The 19,045-nt window shown below is 40.0% G+C and overlaps 1 protein-coding gene and 1 pseudogene across 4 annotated transcripts in view; one reads left to right on the forward strand and one right to left on the reverse strand.

Moving 5' to 3' along the window:
- Positions 1 to 19,045, forward strand: part of TM7SF3 (transmembrane 7 superfamily member 3) — a 50,413-nt gene that overhangs the window by 8,400 nt on the left and 22,968 nt on the right. The window contains exons 2-3 of one of the 4 annotated variants that reach the window (XM_072798580.1): positions 571 to 701; positions 15,226 to 15,374. In XM_072798580.1, the coding sequence (XP_072654681.1) occupies positions 571 to 701; positions 15,226 to 15,374 (280 nt within the window). Of the gene's footprint in view, positions 1 to 570; positions 702 to 4,133; positions 4,305 to 7,083; positions 7,317 to 11,675; positions 11,852 to 15,225; positions 15,375 to 19,045 lie in introns of those variants that run through there. The other 3 variants (XM_072798581.1, XM_072798582.1, XM_072798583.1) reach the window with 3 other exon arrangements.
- LOC140617750 (U2 spliceosomal RNA) lies at positions 17,243 to 17,354 on the reverse strand (annotated as a pseudogene).

Here is a 19,045-nt window from a genome sequence, read left to right on the forward strand (position 1 = left end):
TAGGGTCAGACTCCCATAAAACCCAAGGAAACAAGAGATAAAGCAGCAAAAACAGAAAAATAAATAAATAAAAAATAAACCTGGCTCCCTAGATTCAAAATATTAGGGAGTATCCCCCTTTGATAGTTATAAAGCAATCACAGAAACTTACCAGACCCCAAAACAGCCATATGTCCATCACTCAGGAAAACACAGAGAAATCTCAAGGCCAAGGGCTCCCTGGTCAGATTTTCAATAAAAGGCCAGCCAAAAAGCCTTCAGTGGCAGCCCTGTCAGGACCCCTCTCACTCCTGAGAGTTTTCTCTGTATCTTTGCTTAATAAACTGTCGCTTTACTCATTCTCTGTTGTCTGCGGGAGCCATTCAAGATTACCTAGCTCTCCTGTATCACTGCCTTTCCCTTGGAGTCCTGTTCCCATCTCTGTTCAAGATCTTGTGTTTCATAAAAAAGTCTAGGATAGGTTGCTTACCTTCCTTCCTTCCTTTTCAAAATTTTAAGCAAATGTTAAGGCTCTAGTTATCTATATCTTGGATTTAGGAATCTTCTCAGTTTTTGCATTTCAATTCCCAGGAATGACAAACTCATCTGCAAAGCTGCTGAGCCCATTTGCTTCACAGGTTTCCAGTGGAACTGGGACATGAACAAGGAACCTCAGCCAATATTCTTCCCAAGCTGTCACAGTATTTCATTTCAAAGTCAAGGTACTAAAGTCCTCTTCTGATTGCTGACATATCTGTCATCAGTTGTCCTCCAAAGGCAAAGGGAACTGCAATTCAAAGATATGGGGGGGGCGGGGGGGATAGACAATGGGGTGAGTTCAGGAAACTGGAATTAATTCAGTGTAGCCAGCACAGAGAAATTGTTTAGTTGCAGCATGAACCTGGAGAGATGGACAGAGGCTACATCATGAAAACCATTGTGTCATAGTCAGGAAGGTAGACTGCTATCCTGAATGCTTTTATAAGAAAATCTTTAAAATTATACATATCTTTTAAAAATTAATGTTTAATTCAAAAGCAATTCATATTCAATGTTGAATTTTTCCAAAGTGCAGAAATGTGGAAAGAGAATCATGCTTGGGGCATTTGGCTAGCTCAGTCAAATGTCTGACTCTTGACCTCAGCTCAGATCTTGATGTCAGGGTTGTGAGTTCAAGTCCCACATTGGGCTGCATGCTGGGCATGCAGTCTGCTTTAAAAAAAAAAAAAAAAATCATTCTTAATCCAATCACCTAGAGATAACTATTTAAACATTTTTATTTTTGTCAACTCTTGTATGTTTATAAACATGAATAAAACAAAAACAAAATAAAGATCATACTACATATATTTACTGCTTTGTAACTTGCATTTTCATAAACACTTCACAGTTGCCTTCTAAAAACATGATTTTTGAAGGGCTACACAGTATTCTCTTACATAGATGCATTATGGGTTATTTAATCAATTCCTTATTGTTGGACACTTAGATTAGTTTTTTTTTTTTTTTTCTTTCTCTAAAGCTTGATTAAGGGGTACCTATGTGGGTCAGTCAGTTAAGTGTCCTACCTTTGATGTTGACTCAGGTTATGATCTCATGGTTGTGGGGTTGGGCCCCACATGGGACTCTTTGCTCAGGGCAAAGTTGGCTTGTCCCTTCCCCTCTGCCCCTCACACCCTTGTCCTCTCTCTCTCAAATAAATAAAATCTTTAATACCTTGATAGTTTTATGCACTAATTTTGTACAGATATCTAATATTTGTACATATATACATACTTAAATCTCAAAGTGGAATTATCACACCAAAGGTATGGATATTTTTAAAAAATTTTATGCAGATTATGCTTTAAAAAGTGTGTTAACTTATACTCCCACTGGTCCTATCTTAGAATGTCTACTTCTCAGCTCTTGCATCCACACTGGATATTCTTCTAAAATGTTTACAACTTAGGTCTTAATTTTTTTTATTTAAAGATTTTTAAAGACTTATTTTGAGAGTGAGAGAGAACATGTGCAAGTGGGGGTAGGGACAGAGGGCAAGGGAGAGAAAATCTTAAGAGACTCCATGCTGAGTGCAGAGCCCCACGTGAGGTCCGAAATCATGACCTGAGCTGAAATCAAGAGGTTAAAAGCTTAATAGACTGAGTCACCCAGGCACCCCTAGTGTCTTAATTTGATTTTTGTTGTTTTTGTTACTAGTGAGTTTGGAAGATTTTCATTTGTTTATTGGCCATTTGGTTTTCTTCTCCTCTTATTATTATTATTTTTTCAGTCATTAACTTGATTTCTTTCTTTCTTTTCTTTCTTTCTTCTTATTTATTTTAGAGAGAAAGAGCAGGAGTAGGAGCAGGAGGGGCAGAGGGAGAGGGAGAGAGAATCTCAAGCTGGCTCCTGAGTGCAAGCCTGAGACAAGTGGATCTCACTACCCTGAGATTATGACTGTAGCCCAAACCAACAGTTGCCCAACGGTGCCCCTTGACTTTTCACATTGTTGTTGGTATTTGTTGGTATTTTTCGACTTTCATACAATTTAAAATTTTAAGTAGCCAAATCTATCAATATCATCCTTTATTATTTCCTCCTTTGTTTTTTTTTTTTTTTTTTTTTGTTTTTTGTTTTTTTTTTGCTTAGAAAGTTCCTCTCTTGAATTCTTCTAACCACTTCCTGCTTGGTGCTTCCAGATTCAAATAGATTTTTGCTTAAATAAACTCTTTTTAAAAGAAATTCCTTCCATTCTGAGATCAAGTTTGTTTTTTGTGAAAGGAATATATTTCAGGGTGTCTGGGTGGTTCAGTTGGTTAAGCATCTGAGTTTGGCCCAGGTCCTAATCTTGGTGTTTCGGGATTAGCCCTGCCTCTGACCCCTAGCTGAGCTCGGTTTTTCCCTCTCCCTCTGCCCCTCCCCCTGCTCGTACTTGCTCTCTCTTTCTCTCTCAAACAAATAAATCTTCAAATAAGCATGCATTCCTCCAACTCTCTTATGCTTTTAATGAATACTTTGGGATTTCATTTTGCTGGGGTGAGATAAAGTTCTAATCCTGCATCCCCCATGGGGTGCAGTTAATCAGTTATCAGTTTATTAAGTGCATCCATTGATTCAAATGCTACCTTTATTGTAATCGCTCTTATCATCATTCTGGGATTTCATCTATTGAAAGTTCTAGGAATGAGGACGTGTGGGACAGTGAACAAACACCAATGGGATGGACAGTGGTACCAGAGCTGTGAACCTTTGGATCAGGTGGCGGGAAAACAGGAAGAGAGTCGTGCCTGTTTAAATTATGATGATTGCTAAAAATAAATAAATAAATAAATAAATAAATAAATAAATAAAGGTGATTGCTATAGGGTGTTAGTTTAGTAGTGGAATAACTGAATTTGTATTTTTCAAGATAGCTGCTCATTAAAATATCCAAATGAAAAGTTAAAAGAGGAGGGAGAAGAAAACAGAGGACTCTTCCCCTAAATAACTGAGTCTGTATCTCGAATCCCACAATTGGCCCACAAGTCACCCGCCACGCGGACTACTGTCCTTTAAACAGCCCTCAGGTGTAAAATTTGAGAGGAAGTTGGGTTAAGGTCTTGAGGTTTCGAGGATATTTGCTAGGAGAAAATGAAACTATATCTTTATATGGGGAGCTCATCACTATAGAACTAAAATCCACCCCCCCCACCCCACCCCACCCCCCCGTCCCCCGCATTTGTGGGTGTTTCGAGGTCAGGATTCGCAGTCTTCCTCTTCGCAGAGGGCAGTTAAACGCGGCCACAGGAGCGCGCAGACGTTAGGCCGCAACAGAAGATTATTTTTTTATTCTAACGGCGGTTTTCGTAAGTGGTAAAGGTACAAAAGTGAGAAGTGGAGGTTACATCACAGAACTTCCTGGGGTCCCCCGCCCCGTCCCCCCACCGACGCGCGCGGGCCCGCGAAGACTCCCGGCGGCGCGGCGCTCAGCGAACCCGCGGGGCGCCGGGAGGAGGCGCGCGCGGGCTGGAGCCGCTCCCGGGTGCTCCCCGGTGGCGCGGGCGGGGGGGGGGGGGGGGACCCGCGGCGGTGACGTAAGGGGGCGGGGAGAGGCGCGGAGCGGGGCTGCGGGGTTTGGGCCGGAACAGGAAGCCCCTGGGCGGGCGCTGCGGGGCGGGCAGGTGTGCGGCGGGTGCGCCTGGCCAGGGATGGGAGCCGGCGCGAGCGCCCCGGGCTAGCGCGGGCGAGGCTGCGGGGCCGGGCGCCGGCTGCCATGGGGCTCCTTCGGCTGCTGGTGCTGGCGGTGCTGGCGTCCGAGCCCGGCGTGGCCGGTGGCGCCGAGACCGTCGGGAATGCCAGCGAGGGTAAGGTTAGGGACGCCGCGCCTCTGCAGCCTCACGTGAGGCTTGCGTTCCTGGCGAGGTCACGGGCCCCCTCGCGAGCCGTGCGTCGCGCAGGGCAGGTGGTGAGTTCGGATCCGGCGGGACTGGATCAAGGTCCTTTCCTGCTGAAGGAAACTCTCATTGCTCAGGAGGCCTCTCCATCAGCCTCCTAATTTAGGCTGAGGAGTTGGGAAGGGTTAAGGAACTCTCTCTCTCCTGTGCAGGCACGTTTTTAATCTCTCTTAGGTACCAGTCATGTGTTTGTAGGTTGAATTTAACGCATTAAAACACCCTTTTTGGGGCAGCCCGGTTGGCTCAGCGGTTTAGCACCGCCTTCGGCCCAGGTTGTGATCCTGGAGTCCCAGGATCGAGTCCCACATCGGGCTCCCTGCATGGAGCCTGCTTCTCCCTCTGCCTGTGTCTCTGCCTCTCTCTCTCTCTCTCTCTCGCTCTGTGTCTCTCATGAATAAATGAATAAAATCTTAAAAAAAAAATAAAACACCCTTTTGCTCTCAACTGGTATATCTGAGACTCAACAGTGAGGCTCGGTGCAGAACTAAGGACTTTATTAATAATGTTCCTCCAAACTGCTGCGGTTCTTTACGCTCCAGAATCTAGATGCTTTTCAAATTGGTTAAATGCTCTACGGAGTTTGAAAGGAAAAGTGAACCCAGAATGGGACTTTGGATAGTATAGGTCATGTGCTCGGTGAATGCGTTTTACTAATAGCTCGTGATTTGTTAATATAAACCGTAAAGAAGCAATAATTGTGCTAGGCTGATGATAATCATGTGCTTTTCCATGAGGTTAATCACGTTCGTTTTGAGCTTAAGAGACCAGTTGTAGTTCTGAACCAATGTATTTTCTGAATAATGTGGTTGTGTTCCTAACTGCTCATCTGAGAAAAGCTCTTGTGCAAACTGAATCATAGAATCATTGCCCAGGACTTAAGGCTGAAAAGGGCAGTTATATATTTGCAGAAAAATAGCCTCGATAATAATAGGGCACTGACATTTCACTGTGTGCAATAACTGCCAGGTGCTTTCCCTGGCATTGTTATCTAATCCTCACAACTCTAGGAGAGGATTATCCTCCTCACTTGCCAGAGGATGAAGCTGAGGCCCTAGATGATGCTCATTACATGGGTGAACTGTTAATAGGGGCACAGAGGATATTTGAACCCAAGTGTGTGTTGCTGCAATTTTAATTTTCATAGTCCTTCCACTTCAACAAAGCTGCTCTCCAATAAGAATATTTTACTTAGTATGGTGTGTTACACTTAATTCTGTGAATTCTCATTTCTCAAAATAGCCTTATGAGGGAGGTAATGGTGATGCTATTCTCATTTTATTTTTTAAAGATCAGAGCATGAGCGAGTGAGCGTGAAGGGGGAGGGGCAGAGGGAGAGGAAGAGAGAATCCCGAGCATGCTCCCTACTGAGATCATGACCTGAGCAGAAACCAAGAGTAGGGCACTCAGCAGACTGAGCCTCCCAGGCACCCTGCTATCTCCATTGAAACTGGTGAAGAATTTGAAAGGTTCAGTTTGTGGTTGATCATGGCTCTTGAGTCAGGAGGGCTGTGAGCCACATCTGTTCTAGTTCTGTACTTTTGTATTTAATATGTCATTCTTGTGCATTCGTATTCAGTACTTTACATGGAATTACATAGTAATTGGAGTTGAGCAGAATGTCATGTGGGCCTTCTAGTATTTGTATTATTGTGGGTAGTAAATTTAAGGTAGCAGGCCATTTGTGTGGTTCCTTGTAAGTGATCTCTTTTAAAAGTATGTGAAAGATAATGTGTATATTTCTGTTTCCTTTTAGCTTTTAGGGTTAATGAAAACTCATAAGATATAAATGAGAAATGAGGAGGCCAACTGAATGCCGGCCAACTTAAGTATTCTGAACTGCTTTTGTTTTTAATAGTTGATCTGAAGAGAATTATGAAGACTTAATTTTCCCAGATCTAGAATTTGGTTGTATCAAAGCATAAACAGGTAAATTTTAGTAAAAACAAAACAAAAATGCCAAAATAGAGCCAGATAATTTTAAGGTTCAAGTTTAGTATCTGATTGGGAAAGAAAAGGGAAAGATTAGGTTTGGGCAGCTCTTTTTAGAAAGAAATTATTGGAAAGAAAAATGGCTCTGGGTAAGAAAGGAGGAAGGGTATGAAAAATACCTGAGAGTGCCTGGCAATGGGTCAGATGGCAAAAAATATCTTTGGCAGAAAAAGCAGAGCCATTGTTTTGTAGAGGAGAAGCCACAGTCTCCGTGCTATGTCTCCATGTTAGCCATTTGTCTGCAATATCATTTGATGTGCTTTTTCCTTCCCACTCACAAAGTCATAAGATCTAATTATGCCTCATAAAGTGAATCCCTTTCCAGATGGCCTGTTAACTTCTTCAGGATATATTTTGGATACATGTCTTCTCTTGCTGTGTCTGTTTTTATAAGTTGGAATTAAATGCACATAGCCAGACTATACTGTTAAAGTCTTGATCTTTAATATTTTTCCTTGTTGCTCCATGGAAGTCTCTTTCTCGTTTGATGTTTATGATGGACATACTGGGCATGTATAATCCTTTTCTCTCTTCTAGTTTATTTGTAGGGCCATATGGAATGCCTGACTTCTTTTTTTTAATAAGGAGATGAGTCTCTGAAGTCCTGGAAAGCTAAAGGAAGTTAATAATGCTACTTTATTGTGTAACATTGGACAGTTAAGAATTTTTTTTCCTGTTTTATATTTCAACAGCCAAATGATGTATGAAGTACATGACCTCCATTTCACCTGGGGAGACTGAGGCCCAGAGGTCATAAAGTTCAACCATCATTCACCAAACCTTTTCTATGTGGCAGCTGTGTGACTGGTACTGTACTAGACACCAGTGTGTCAAATATAACAAAGCCCTGCATAGCCAAGAGTCAGACCACAACTGGTTTGGTGAATATGCAATCTTCTATAAAAATTGTGAAGTGGCTAATAGACTGCCAAGGTAATACTGCCAAAGGATTTTCACACAGAAGTTAGGTTAAGGATGACCAAGAATAGGAAAAAATATACTTATCCTTTCCTAATTCATCAAACATTGTGTTAGGAATTCTCAGACTTGACTGAACATTAGAATCACCTGGAGAACTTTTTAAAAAGGCAAGTTGCTGAAGAGACAACTAGAAATTGAAATTTAAAAGAGAAAAAGAGAAATCTATTTTCTAAACATAGAATATTTAGGAGTAATTATAATGGACTATGTAAAGACTTCTACAGAAAAAAATACATTCTTGAGATAAATTGAGAAGCTAAATAAGCAGAAGGTTATTTCAGAGTCATAAATTAGAAAATTAGACTAATAACATAAATTAGAAAATTATATGTTATAAAGATATCATTTCTCCCTAAAATAATACTTTCATTGCCATCCCAGTCAGATTCCTGGCAGCTTTGTGTGTGTGTGTGTGTGTGTGTGTGTGTGTGTAAATTGACAAGCTGCTTTCTAAAATATATATGGAAATGAAAACTGGCTAAAATAGTCAAGACAGTCTTGAAGAGAAAACAAATTTGGGGCAGAAATGAAGACAATGTAATATTGGTGTTAGGTTAAATGAATATACCACTGGATTACAATTAAGATTCCAGAAACAAACCAACACATGGTCACTTATGTGACAACTGGAATTGCAGAGTAGAAGGGAAATGGTGGTATTTTCAATAAAGGCTGCTGTGTCAACTGGATATACATATGGAAACATGAACCTTGACCCCCTGTCTCATACCCTATATGAAAACCAATTTTAGATCGATTTTAAACTTAAATGTCTAAACTAAAACAAAGGTCTAGAAAGTTAACATGGGGAATGTGTTCTTATGATCTTAGAATATGTTGGCAAAGATTGGGTTAGAATGACACAAAAAGGACTAAGCATAAAAGAAAAACTCAAGAAATTTGACTACATTAAAATGAAAACTTCTGTTAAAGGTAATGAGAGAGGGAAAAGATGAGCTACAAGAATGGGAGAAGATTTAAGGACAGAATGCTCACATCCATGATGTATAAAGAACTAAAATTCAGGACAGTCTGTGTTTAGAGTGGGCCAAAGTCTTGAACATAGACCCTTTTACCAGGAAAGTATCCAAGTAGCCAATAAACAAAACAAGATATTCTTAACATCTTTAATAATTAGGGAGATGCAAATTGAAATCACAGTGAGATACTATTATGCACCCAACAGAGACACTGATGATACCAAGTGTTGGTGAGATAGTTGGGCAGCTGGAATACTTTTCCATGAGTTAATAGGTGTGTAAAGTGGCAAAACCGTGTGGGGATAAATAACTCTTAGGCAGTATCTCCTAAAGCAGAACATAAACATAAGTATACCCTGTTACCTGATGGTTCTACTCTTGGCTTCTACCCAAAAGAAATGTGTACATATGCTCGCCAAAAGACATGTACAAAAAAAAAACCAAAACACCAACATTTGGAGTTATTCATAATAACTTCAAACTAGAAGTAATCCAAATGTTGATTAACAGAAGAATAGATAAATTGTGGTATATTCCTTTTATGAAGTATGCAGTTGTAAAGATGAATAAGTCATGGTGACAGTAGCTTGGATTAATTTCACAGGTGTGATACTGATTTTTAAAAAGCTAAATACAAAAGAATTCATCCGAGCAGCCCGGGTGGCTCAGCGGTTTGGCACCTGCCTTCGGCCGGGGTGTGATCCTGGAGACCCAGGATCGAGTCCCATATCCGGCTCCTTGCATGGAGCCTGCTTCTCCCTCTACCTGTGTCTCTGCCTCTCTCTCTCTCTCTCTCTCTCTCTCTCTCTCTCTCTGTGTGTGTCTTTCATGAATGGAGGAATAAAATCTTCAAAAAAAAAAAATAACAAACAAAAGAATTCATCCTGTATGATACTACTTAAATTTCATAAGTAGGCAAAGCCCATCGTTGGGGTTTGAAGTTAGGATTGTGGTGTCTCTAGGCAGGAGGGAATACTTAGTGATTGGAAAGGACCACAAAACCTCTAAAATGGTAGAATGTTTTTTCTTAACCTGACAGTGTACACTTTGTGCATTTCTCTGTATGAATGTTATTTCAGTAAATGTTTTTTAACTGACACTTAGACCCTAATCCTTTGGATTTTTATTTAACCAGTTGGATAGGGACCCAGGCAGCAATAGTTTCTAAAAAGCATCTCCAGATGATTGTAATGCGCAGCCAGGGTGGATAATCACTGTATAAGAATTTCCTTCTAATAATGACACCGTATACAGAGAGAGAGGCAGAGACATAGGCAGAAGGAGAAGCAGGTTCCCTGCAGGGGAGCCTGAAGTGGGACTGGGTCCTAGGAACCCGAAATCACGCCCCCTGCAGAAGACATGCTCAACTGCTGAGCCACCCAGGCATCCCAATACCTTATAAGTTCTATAGAAAATTTGAAAAATAAGGAAATGTGAAAAAAAAAAATTTAAAATACATCCTAGGGCACCTAGGTGGCTCAGTCGGTTAAACATCTCCCTTCAGTTCAGGTCATTATCCCAGGGTCCTGGGATTGAGCCCCACATCCGGCTCCCTGCTCAGTGGGGAACCTCCCCCTGCTCATGCTCTCTGGAGCTCTTTCCCTCAAATAAATAAAAGCTTAAAAACAATACACCCCCAGAGGCACCTGCTTTTAATACCCCTACGTACTTTGTCAAGTGATCAGATTTTTAAATCATGAATACAGTGTCTCTTTTATTATCTTCACATCTGTCACGTTCCTACTACAGGTATTTGATTGGGAAAGGGGGTTAGTGAGATGTCATCTTCCCTTAGCTTCCGAAAATCCAGGAAGTAATAAGAGAAAGTTGTAGCCAGGTGTTTTTCTTAAAGTCCGAAGCAGAGGCTGTAACTTAATGTTCTGGTCCTGATCATTATATATTTTCACATGGACTATTTGTTTTCATTTCTAATTTTCTTAATGAGAAAAAGACTTCTTAGGTAGTTTAACCATTTAGGATCAAAAGTGATCTGTTACACTGTAACAGCAAAAACCTTCTCATACAGGTTTTACCACCTGATAAATATATATGCTTTCTAGAAGACTCTTTCACAAAGACAACTATTTCTTATTTTTTATGCTGAAATGGTAACAGCCTATATGTTCCCCAGTAGGGGATTAGTTGAATAATTATGGTTACTTACAGAATGGAATATTATATAATTTTTAAAATGGTAAAGCTTGAATTATTTCTGTTGATATGCAGAGATATCTAGGACCTGTTCAATGGGCTATAGCAAACGTATTTACATTTTTCCATGTATGTAGAAATACTCATTATGGTATCTGCCTAAGTCCTAAAAGATGTATACCAAACTGTTAATAGTGATTATTTCTGCACAGTATATTTGCTGTAGGAAATAATTTTGTCTACATTTCTTTTTTGTAATAAAGGTTATATATTATCTGGAAAGATAGTACCATTTTAAGGGAAGAACAAAACAAGTGACAAAAGTGTTAGGAGAGTGTTATCATTTTGTCTAGGGTGTGTTGCTATTCTTATAAATTTGAGATGAAGACTTGAAGTAGAATCTGTGTTTTAGGGACATTAAGAATGGAGTTTTTTTTTTTTTTTCAAAATGTGCATCTTCTTTCTGATAAGAACATCTCACCATCATTATAAAAATTTGATTAACAGTGAAATGTATATAGAAAAATCTCTTAAGCTATACTCACAGTGATACCTGCTTTCAATACTCCCCACTTACCTTATCAGTTGTTTAATAATATATTTTAATTTATGATTCTCTCTTTCCTTATTTTTTTAAGATTTTATTTATGTATTCATGAGAGACACAGAGAGAGGCAGAGACCTAGGCAGAGGGAGAAGCAGGCTCCATGCAGGGAGCCCGATGTGTGGGACACAATCCTGGGACTCCAGGATCACACCCTGGGCAGAAGGCAGACACCCAACCGCTGAGCCACCCAGGCGTTCCACCTCACTGTCTTTTTATTTTTTATTTATTTTTAAAGATCTTATTTATTTATTCATGAGAGACACAGAGAAAGAGAGAGAGAGAGGCAGAGACACAGGCAGAGAGAGAAGCAGGCTCCATGCAGGGAGCCCGACATGGGACTCGATCCCAGGTCTCCAGGATCACACCCTGAGTGGAAGGCAGACACTAAACCGCTGAGCCACCCAGGGATCCCTCTTACTATCTTTTTAAAACGCTGTACGTTTTGGTGCTCAAAGTATTTCTGACTTGCGATTTATTTTCACAACCCTGTGTGATAGGTTAAGGAAAGGTTAAGAAAATCTTTACACCAAGACTCTGCTAGTTGATAACTTTAATCTCTTCCAGGACCTTTTTTTTTTTTTTAAAGATTTAATTAATTTATTCATGAGAGATACAGAGAGAGAGGCAGAGATGACACAGGCAGAGGAAGAAGCAGGCTCTGCGCAGGGAGCCTGATGCAGGACTCGATCCCAGGGCTCCGGGATCACGCCCTCAGCCAAAGGCAGATGCTCAACAGCTGAGCCACCCAGGTATCGGTGTTTCAGAGCTTTTAAAGCTTTTGGGTAGAGTTATGATTTAAGGCCTGTGTAACGGGAGACAAACATACAGATTACCTGAACAGTTTCTAAGGTATACTTAAGGGCAAATTTAGTGAGAATTACAGAAACCTTGGATAACATTTATGAATTTACCCATCCCAGTTTTGATCACAGTACCCAATAGGCAGAACAGGTACTTCATAGATATATGTCAAATAGAAAAAAGGAGGAAAGAAGGGGAAAAAAAGAAAAATGAAAGACTGAAAATGTAACTAGAAAAGGCAGCTGGTAAATGAACTGAGTGCCTTACTTGAAGCTAATATTATATTGTATGGGATCCCTGGGTAGCTCAGTGGTTTGGCACCTGCCTTCCGCCCAGAGTGTGGTCTTGTAGTCCCGGGATCGAGTCCCATATCGGGCTCCCTGCATGGAGCCTGCTTCTCCCTCTGCCTGTGTCTCTGCCTCTCTCTGTGTCTCTCATGAATAAATAAATAAAATCTTTAAAAAATATATTATTATACTGTATGTTAACTACACTGAAATTTTTTAAAAAAGCAAAATAAAATATTAGTTGGGTGCTTTGAACAGTTAAAAAGGATAGAAATCCAGATAGTTCCTAGGAAAACAAACATACTACTCTTAGTTTGACAAACTAGAATTTGTGGATATTTTTAAAAGACTTGGAAGACAGAAGATGGGACCAAAAGTAAATTATAATATGTGCTACGTTTTTAGTGCCATTTCCTGAGACCCACTTAATTTTATGTATAATTTGATTTCTGAATAAAATAATCATGATGATGGGAAGGCCTGGAAAATGTAAAAATGTTTTTCTTGTTTCCCTTTATAAATAGGAAAAAAATCTCCCTCACATTTTCTAGACTTCCCTATCTAGATTCTATTAAATACTTCCTAATATTTTTATTTTACTCTGGCTAGAGTTTTGTTCTACATGAAACTTAAAATGTGTTTCTGTTTACATAAATAGGAAATATACCATCTTCATTTGTCATTGTTAGCACTATTAAAATTTTCCCTGGAGTTTTAGAAATAAACCATAGCCACCAGTAACTTTTTTTCTATTAATTATAAAAAAATTATGAAGCTAATATAACAGCACAAGGTTTGGGGAATTTATACAGAATAACCTTTGATCTCAGGCTAGCATTATTTATATGTTCTGCTTGGCTTTCTTGGTTAGCCATTGTTGATAGTCCCCCCCCCCCTTTTTTTTTTTTTTTAATCATCCAGCTGGAATACTTGCATTTAAAAAAAAAAAAAAGAGTATTGAAAATTAGCCTATTTGGGAAATAGTACATAAAAGTGAGTTTGAAATTGTTTAATGTCTAGAGTGTTTTCCTTTACCACCCACTGACTCTTAATTTCTTTCTAAAATAAAACGACAATAGTTCCACAATGGGACTCTGGTGACTTATAATTTACCTCATTAACTCTGTTTCATCTTTATTAAATTTAAGTATTTTTTTCTATTTGTAGAGTTGAAATACCCACCCTTCCCCCTGACTGCTTATGTAATGACTGGGAGCTCCTCTGCTATTTTTGCAGAGAGATGCTGACTATAGGGTAGAGGATGGGATGAGCGTCCAGGACCACACAAGTAAAAGCAACCTGTTTAGTGGAATGTTTGAGAATTAGGTTGATGAAAGAAAGAACCAGGTGCAGCTAGGAGAAGGACACAGTGAGTGGATGAGTGAAACACAAGGGGAGGCAAGACAACAAGACAAATGAGGAAGGCCTACGTGAGGTGCTGCAAAACTAGTGTGGACTTGGCACCTGGGTGGCTCAGTGGTGAGCATCTGCTTTTGGCTCAGGGCGTGATCTCAGGGTCGTGGGATGAGTCCCGCATTGAGCTCCTCTCGGGGAGCCTGCTCTGTCTCTGCCTCTCTCTCTCTGTGTCTCTCATGAATAAATAAATTAAATCCTTAAAAAAATTATAAAATAGTGTGGACTCTGGACTTGGTCCTTAAACAAAAAGCTCCTTTTTCCAGAATGCCTATGGTTCATGACTGTATGTAAAGTACCTAGTGTGGGCACTCAAGAGATTTTTGTCAGTGTTGATGGCACCTTAACTTTGCAAGCTAGGCAAGATAGTCCCATTTGACAAATGAAGAAATTGAGCTTTAAGGGAATTAAATAACCTGCCTAAAATAACACAGCTAGTAATTGGTGGGATAAAATTGAAGCACCCTGTATCCCTATGGCCTGGGCTGACTTCAGAATTTACTAGATCAAGTTCTGTTTTTAATTAGAGTATACTGGGCAGCCCCGGTGGCGCAGCGGTTTAGCGCCGCCTGCAGCCCAGGGCGTGATCTGGAGACCCTGGATCAAGTCCCACGTCAGGCTCTCTGCATGGAGTCTGCTTCTCCCTCTGCCTGTGTCTCTGCCTCTCTCTCTCTCTCTCTGCATCTCTATGAATAAATAAATAAAATCTTTAAAAAAAAATAGAGTGTACTCACAATTTTTAGTACTTCCTTAGGGTTGTTAAATCCTGAAATTCAGGGCCTCTCTTTTTGCTTGTTTTATTTTTTTTAAAGATTTTATTTATTTATTCATGAGAGACACACACAGAGAGGCAGAGACACAGGCAGAGGGAGAAGCAGGTTCCATGCAGGAACCCGATGTGAGACTTGATCCCAGGACTCCAGGATCACGCCCTGGGCCAAAGGCAGGCGCTAAACCACTGAGCCACCCAGGCATCCTGCGTTTGTTTGTTTTTAAAGATTTTATTTTATTTTTTATTTGAGAGAGAGCATGGAGGGAAGGGCAGAGGGAGCAGGAGAAGCAGACTCCCTGCTGAGTGGGGAACCAGATGTGGGGCTCAGTCTCAGGACTCTGAGATCATGACCTGAGCCGAAAGAAGGCAGATGCTCAACTGACTAAGCCACCGAGGCACTTCTGTTTTGTCTTTTTTTAATAATAAAAAAAAATTGTAAGTAAACTCTAAGCCATATTTGGGACTTGAACTCACGACGCTGAGACCAAGAGTCACATGCTTTACTGACTGAGCCAGCCGGGCACTGCCCCTGGGTCTGTTTTGAATGGAATTGTTATGGCTGCTTGCAGTGGGGAATGTTTCTGGCATCTTGGACATCTTGAGCACTTTAAGTATTGTTTGCATCTTTTGAAATGCTTTTCTTACATTTTTAGTGCTCCGTTCCACTATTTACTGCCTGCTTCCCCTCCTTAAGCTTAATTGTCCTCATCAGTAAAGTAAGGGCAGTAATAATATATATCTCCCCAGGTTTTTCTGAGGATTAAATTAGCACACGTACGCTGTGTCTGTGATTTCTACAAATTGATATTACAAGTACAAATGTTACAGTGAAATGTTTCTCCCATTACAGGTGTTCTTGAATTTTCCATAGGGAAGTTTAGATACTTCGAGCTCAACAGGCCAGAGGATGCCATTTTGCGTCATATTTCAAGCAATGTCTCTTTCGTTATTTTCCAAATACACTCACAATATCAGAATACAACAGTTTCTTTCTCTCATGTAAGTATGAAAAATTATTTCTGTAAATACCAGTTCCATGTTTTGGGATCTTGTATTTAGTAGAAACATTTTCAATTTGATGCCTCTTTATGTTTGACATTATGTCCTTAAAAGAAAAAAGTCAAGATTGGATTCTGTCAAGGTAGTGGTTTAGACTGGCTAAGAGATAAATGTCTAAGGCCTTTCTTGAGTGTGGTGACCTCTTACTTAAAAAAGGGGTGAGAGAGTGCTGAATCTGGTGGGAGAGTAGATTACCAAATTCTCCTGGCTGCAGTTAAGTTTTAAGCTTATGATTTTTATCTTGTTTTCTCACTCTGCTGGGTCCTTAATGATTTTTACCTCTGAATATTATTTATTGGGTTTCCATCATTGTTAAGCCATATAGTATTTACTAAGTTTACTAAGACCCTTGCAGGATCACCTTTATTTGTGAAGTCTCATGGAAACAAAAGAAGCCCAAAATTCAGGTCTTTTAGCCCTGTGCTCAGCTCAGACTCTATTTTATTTTATTTTTTAAGATTTTATTTATTCACGAGAGACAGAGAGAGAGAGAGGAAGAGACACAGAAGAGGGAGAAGCAGGCTCCACACAGGGAGCCTGACGTGACTTGATCCTGGGTCTCCAGAATCACGCCCTGGGCTGAAGGCAACTCTAAACCGCTAAGCCACCTGGGCTGCCCAAGATTCTTATTTTAGAGATCATCACTAACCCCTTCAACCTCAACCTCACCTTTGGGAAGTTTTTCAGATGCCCTGGATTAGCTTAACCCATTAAGAATCTGCCATTTATAGTAACCTTTTATAAATCTATTTATATTCGGCCTATATGACCCCTTAGACTAATAAATGAATTTCACTCTGTATGAAGTCATGCTGCTCTTTATTTGTCCTTGGCCTGTCTTATTATAAGCCTGTCTTTTAATACTCTGGAATTTGTTAAAGCAATTCATATTGCTTAGTCTTAGTCCAATTCATATATATTCTATTTTTTTTTAAAAAAAGGATTTTATTTATTTATTCATGAGAGACACAGAGAGAGAGAAAGGCAGAGACACAGGCAGAGGGAGAGACAGGCTCCATGCAGGGAGCCCAATGCAAGATTTGATCCCAGAACTCCAGGATCACGCCCGAGGCTGAAGGCAGGCACTAAACCACTGAGCCATCCAGGGATCCCCCAATTCATATATATTCTATATAGGCATTGGTCATATTATCTTTCAAACTAAATGTTTTGCATGTTTTTATTCTTGCCTTCCTGCACCTACCATGAATTTTGAAATTGCGTGTTTGGTAATTTAATAGACTAGAAATGGAAGAGTTTGATCAAGGAAAAGAGGAAGGAATACATTTTGTTAATTTCAAGAGTTAACAGTGTTTATGACCCCCACTCAGATTTTGTCTGAGTTCTTTGCAGCCTGAGCAGAAATCAAAGCATGTTAAATATCTTTTTTAGAAGGAAAAACCATGCTAGTTTCTCAGGAAAGCCAACCTTTTTTTCTAGCACTAAATTTAGAAAGAAACTTGCTATTCGTGCCCTTACATAGAAGACCTAATAAAATGCTACACAGATGATTACCTTCAGAACATCACAGGGAAGACAGCATTTGAAGGAAGAGAAAGGATTGGAAAAAAGGCATTTATATTTTTTGCATGCCTACTAGGGGCTGCAAGGTTAGTGGTTCTTAAGCTCTCCTGGGGCCATAGACTTTGAATCTGCTAAAATTGGAAACTCTACACCCATCACACTGTATGGATACATTTGTATAATTTCATGGTGATCTCTGGAAACTCATTGGGCCTGTGGGGCTTCTAGTTAGCATTTAGTTTTCCATATAATTAATTCTTACAACAGTTCAACAAAGTACTTATAATGCATGTTTTTACATTGGAGGAAACAGAGCTTGGATAGAGGACGTATCAGATATTAAACTGATAAGAACAGATACTACACTTGATCTTAGCCAAAAGGCCGAGAAGCAATGGAAACAGAGCTTGGAATGTTGACAAAACTACTGTGACTGAAGTGGCCTGAGTGAACAGCATGTTGGGCCTCACTTTTCATGCAAGGCGGATCTTAGTTATCCTGAATTATAATAATGTTCCTTTCTTGGGCTGCCCTTACTTCTCACTGTATTTATACTACTGAGAAGAAGATGACCAGAATTGCACATAGATCTAGAAATGAGTGGTCTATGTGAAGAGAGCAGTTCCTGTTTCTTCTACCCTTCTTGAAGAAGCATGGCACTTTGGTTTTTTGGGTCATCATAGCATTTGGTTCTTTGAAACTGTTGACACTGCACTGGGTCATTTAGTATTTGAATCATTTTCCCTTACGCTTGTCAAATTGAAGCCCATCTGGTGTTTTTTTCTTCCCGTTTCCTTAGCTTTAAGAAAACACTCTGGATCTACTATCTCTTAACTTAGTATTTTGTAATTCAAAAAGTTTTCCAAATGGATGGCATTAGGGGATGAAGGAGTGGAGGGGTGTGAGGGAGGATTAGAAAGGAGTGAGAAGAGACTAAGTTTGCTTACTATCCTGATTGTGATGATGGCTTCACAAGTGTCTGCGTATATCAAAACTTATCAAATGATATTCTGCATGTATAATTTATATGTTGATTATAGCTCATTTAAAAAAAAAAAAAAAACTTTCCAGAAGCTTAATTCTTTGGGGGCAGGGATCATGTTTTTGCTTTCGTAGTGATAAAGTTCTTTTTTTTTTTTTTTCACAAGTTTACTTACTTTTTATAAGTTTAGTTATTTTTTTTTTAATTTTTATTTATTTATGATAGTCACAGAGAGAGAGAGAGAGAGAGGCAGAGACACAGGCAGAGGGAGAAGCAGGCTCCATGCACCGGGAGCCTGATGTGGGATTCGATCCTGGGTCTCCAGGATCGCACCCTGGGCCAAAGGCAGGCGCCAAACCGCTGCGCCACCCAGGGATCCCAGTTTAGTTATATTTTAAAGCTTTTATTTATTTACTTGAGAAATGAATGGTGGGGATGGGCAGAGGGAGAGAGAGGGAGAAGCAGGAAGTCTGCTTCCTGCTCTGCAGGAAGCCTGATGCTGGGCTTGATCCTAGGACCTGGAGATCATTACCTGTGGGGAAGATGGATGGTTAAGCAACTGAGCCACCCAGGCGACCCCGTAGTGCTAAAGTTAATTTATATATTGGACTTACAAGATGGAGGCTGCCTCAGTGGCCTAGCCCAGTTCATGGATCTATTTACACCTGAGTCAGCTTGCACTTATGGGTAAGGAAATCTAACATGGATTAGAAAGGAAATCTAACATGACAGTCAAGGAAATCTAACATGATAGTCACCTTCCTCCATCCTCCAACTCTGCTCTAGCTTGCTTAGCTCTAAGAGAATAGGACTGTCTTCCTTATAAGGAAATTCCTGACCTCCTAGCCAATCATCCCCTGTTTCTGTTTTGCTTCTTCTACAGTATGAAACTTACTTTTTGCCTCAAATCTCTCAGGTACTTCTTCACTGCTTATAAGGTACTGTACTCCCCTAATCTTGTGTTGTTTTCCTTGAATAAAGGACACCAGATTCTTTACTGAATTGTTTTGTTATTTGACAGTCTTAGTTCTTGACATAGTAAATCTTAATTTGGGGAATTGAAAAACTTTGAAATTTCACTGTGAATCTGTTATTCCTATCAAAG

The sequence above is a fragment of the Canis lupus genome, chromosome 25, assembly GCF_048164855.1.
Source record: "Canis lupus baileyi chromosome 25, mCanLup2.hap1, whole genome shotgun sequence".
NCBI classification, from domain to species: domain Eukaryota; kingdom Metazoa; phylum Chordata; class Mammalia; order Carnivora; family Canidae; genus Canis; species Canis lupus.